Source organism: Cydia fagiglandana, chromosome 4, assembly GCF_963556715.1.
Source record: "Cydia fagiglandana chromosome 4, ilCydFagi1.1, whole genome shotgun sequence".
Lineage (NCBI taxonomy): Eukaryota > Metazoa > Arthropoda > Insecta > Lepidoptera > Tortricidae > Cydia > Cydia fagiglandana.
The window spans coordinates 1,257,453-1,259,643 of record NC_085935.1 but is presented as its reverse complement, the minus strand read 5'-3'; the positions used below and the strand labels follow the sequence as shown (position 1 = coordinate 1,259,643).

Below are 2,191 nucleotides of genomic sequence, written 5' to 3'. Positions count from 1 at the left end.
GAATAATTACCGTAAAATCAGGTAACTATAGTCCTGTCGAGTTACCAACGAGCCCTTTTGATTTGTACTAGCTGTATGAATTTTATTGCTTATGTAGATATATAATTTTTTTTTTTTAGCATTCGACCGCCGATGCGAACAGACGTGTTGAAATTATAATTAAATAATATACAAATTAAAATCGTGTGCAATATGCATTGACCTCGATACTGACAAACTGTGTCATGCGATGTTCTTTGCTTGTGTAGTGCAAGTGTTTAAACAACTTCAATCAATATGAGTGCTAATAACAGCCCGTTTGGAAGAAGTTCCAAGATTCAGCGTTCCCCGCCATCAACACCAGTACCACCGAATACCGGAAATGAAAATGCACAACCAACGAGCGCAAAAGACCAGACTAGTCTAGACCCGGTACCAACATCAGAAATTCAGAACTGGATGAGCACTATAGATAAATCTCTTAGTGAAATCTGCAGCATATCGACGGAAGGCAAATTGAACTCCGACCAAAAACTCAGGATCCACAATCTTTGCCGAAAGGTTTCCCACGGTTCCGCAAACTTGGCAGTTCTTTACCAAGGCCTTAAAGCAAAGGCACTCGTTAACCACTGCACTCTTCAGACGCTTCAAGGAAAACAAGACCTATCAGACAGTTTACGAGCCCTAAAGGATAGTATCGATAACACTAACAGACCGGCCACACACGCACTTTCTTTTGCCGATATGGTGAAAACTAGTAACAAAAACGAAATTCGTCCTAATAATTTGAGCTCAGTCGCAATTTATCCTAAAGATCAGTCGAAGTCAAGCGAGGAAACGAAAAACCTAGTACAAAAAATTATTAATCCTGAAGAAATGAAACTGCACGTAAGAGCGCTGCGTAAAGTTAAAAATGGCGGTGTTATCATCAGCACTGATACTAAGGACGACATAGAAAAATTGAAATTGACATTTAAAAACACATCCCTGAATCTCACCATCGATGAACCCTTCAAGCGCAGGCCCAGAGTTGTAATAATAGGCGTACCATCGGCTCTACGGGAACAAGAGGTCTACAGTTGTATATATGAACAGAATATAGCCGACAAGTTTCCAGACCTAACTCGGGAAAATTTCTTAGCATCTATCAAATTAAGCCATAAGTCGGGTAAGAAAGATGCAGAGTCCTGTAACTACGTGATAGAAGTTCCAGCCTACATACGATGAGCTCTCATATCTCAGAACTGAGCTTTCATCAATTGGTCATCGTGTCCTGTCAGAGACTTCACAACTGTTACAAAGTGTTTCAAGTGCCATCTTTACGGCCATGCTGCCAAAACATGCAAGCAATCGGAGCCCACCTGTGGACATTGCAGTAATCTAGGCCACTCGGACAAGGATTGCCTATTTAAATCAGAATATCCCAAATGCGCATCATGTAGTCTCTTCAAAAAACCCAATGGCCATATAACTGGGGACCCTGACTGTCCCGTCAGGAAAATGGCCGAACGACGGTACATAAACTCGATTGATTATGGGGAGGACTAATAAGTACATGTTAAAAGATTATCTGTTAATTTTAATTGTTTGTCTAAGTATACCTAATTAATTGGTTTGTAGTTATTATCATTCGTAATCGACGTATAGATCGATAATGTTTTTCATACCTAAGTATTTAATGTTTGTATAAAACTGTCATCAATAAGTGCTTTATTTACCCATCAACCTTATGTTTAACTTGCCCTACTAACCTGTAAACCTATCGAAATGCAATTCTTGCCTTGTAACTATTTTTAAGACTGCGTCGTGCAAAATCAGCGAAAAAGGCAGTCACCGTTTAGTCGCTAGCGTCCACATCGCTTGATAAAAAAAATTATAATAAATATCATTATTATCCCAAAGAGTGTGTTTACAACGAATCATCCTTGAAAATTTGAAATCTTTTACAATATAATAAATACACTCATGCAAAGTTGTACCTAAAACGTGATGAACGAGTGTCAGCGTTTAGTAAAATTTGTATAAAAAAATCGATGCTCATGCTACAAAATCGAGTGATTTCGAAAGCCAGAGAACTAGACTACAACGAATCAGGCTTTTCCTATTTTTCCTCTTAAAGGCTACAGAGAAATTCAATCGTAAACGTAAACTTTCGTAAAATTTCCATACATCCGCCATATCTGTCAAATTCTCCTTCTCCTCAGATGCCCGC

General features: G+C 38.7%; 1 protein-coding gene across 1 annotated transcript; it reads left to right on the top strand.

The window, feature by feature from the left end:
- The first annotated feature begins 276 nt into the window (after window positions 1–276).
- Window positions 277–1,627, top strand: LOC134663379 (uncharacterized). Its single transcript, XM_063519742.1, is given in 1 exon segment — window positions 277–1,627. A coding segment is annotated over 1 exon segment (1,251 nt). The 3' UTR covers window positions 1,528–1,627.
- The last annotated feature ends 564 nt before the right edge of the window (window positions 1,628–2,191 follow it).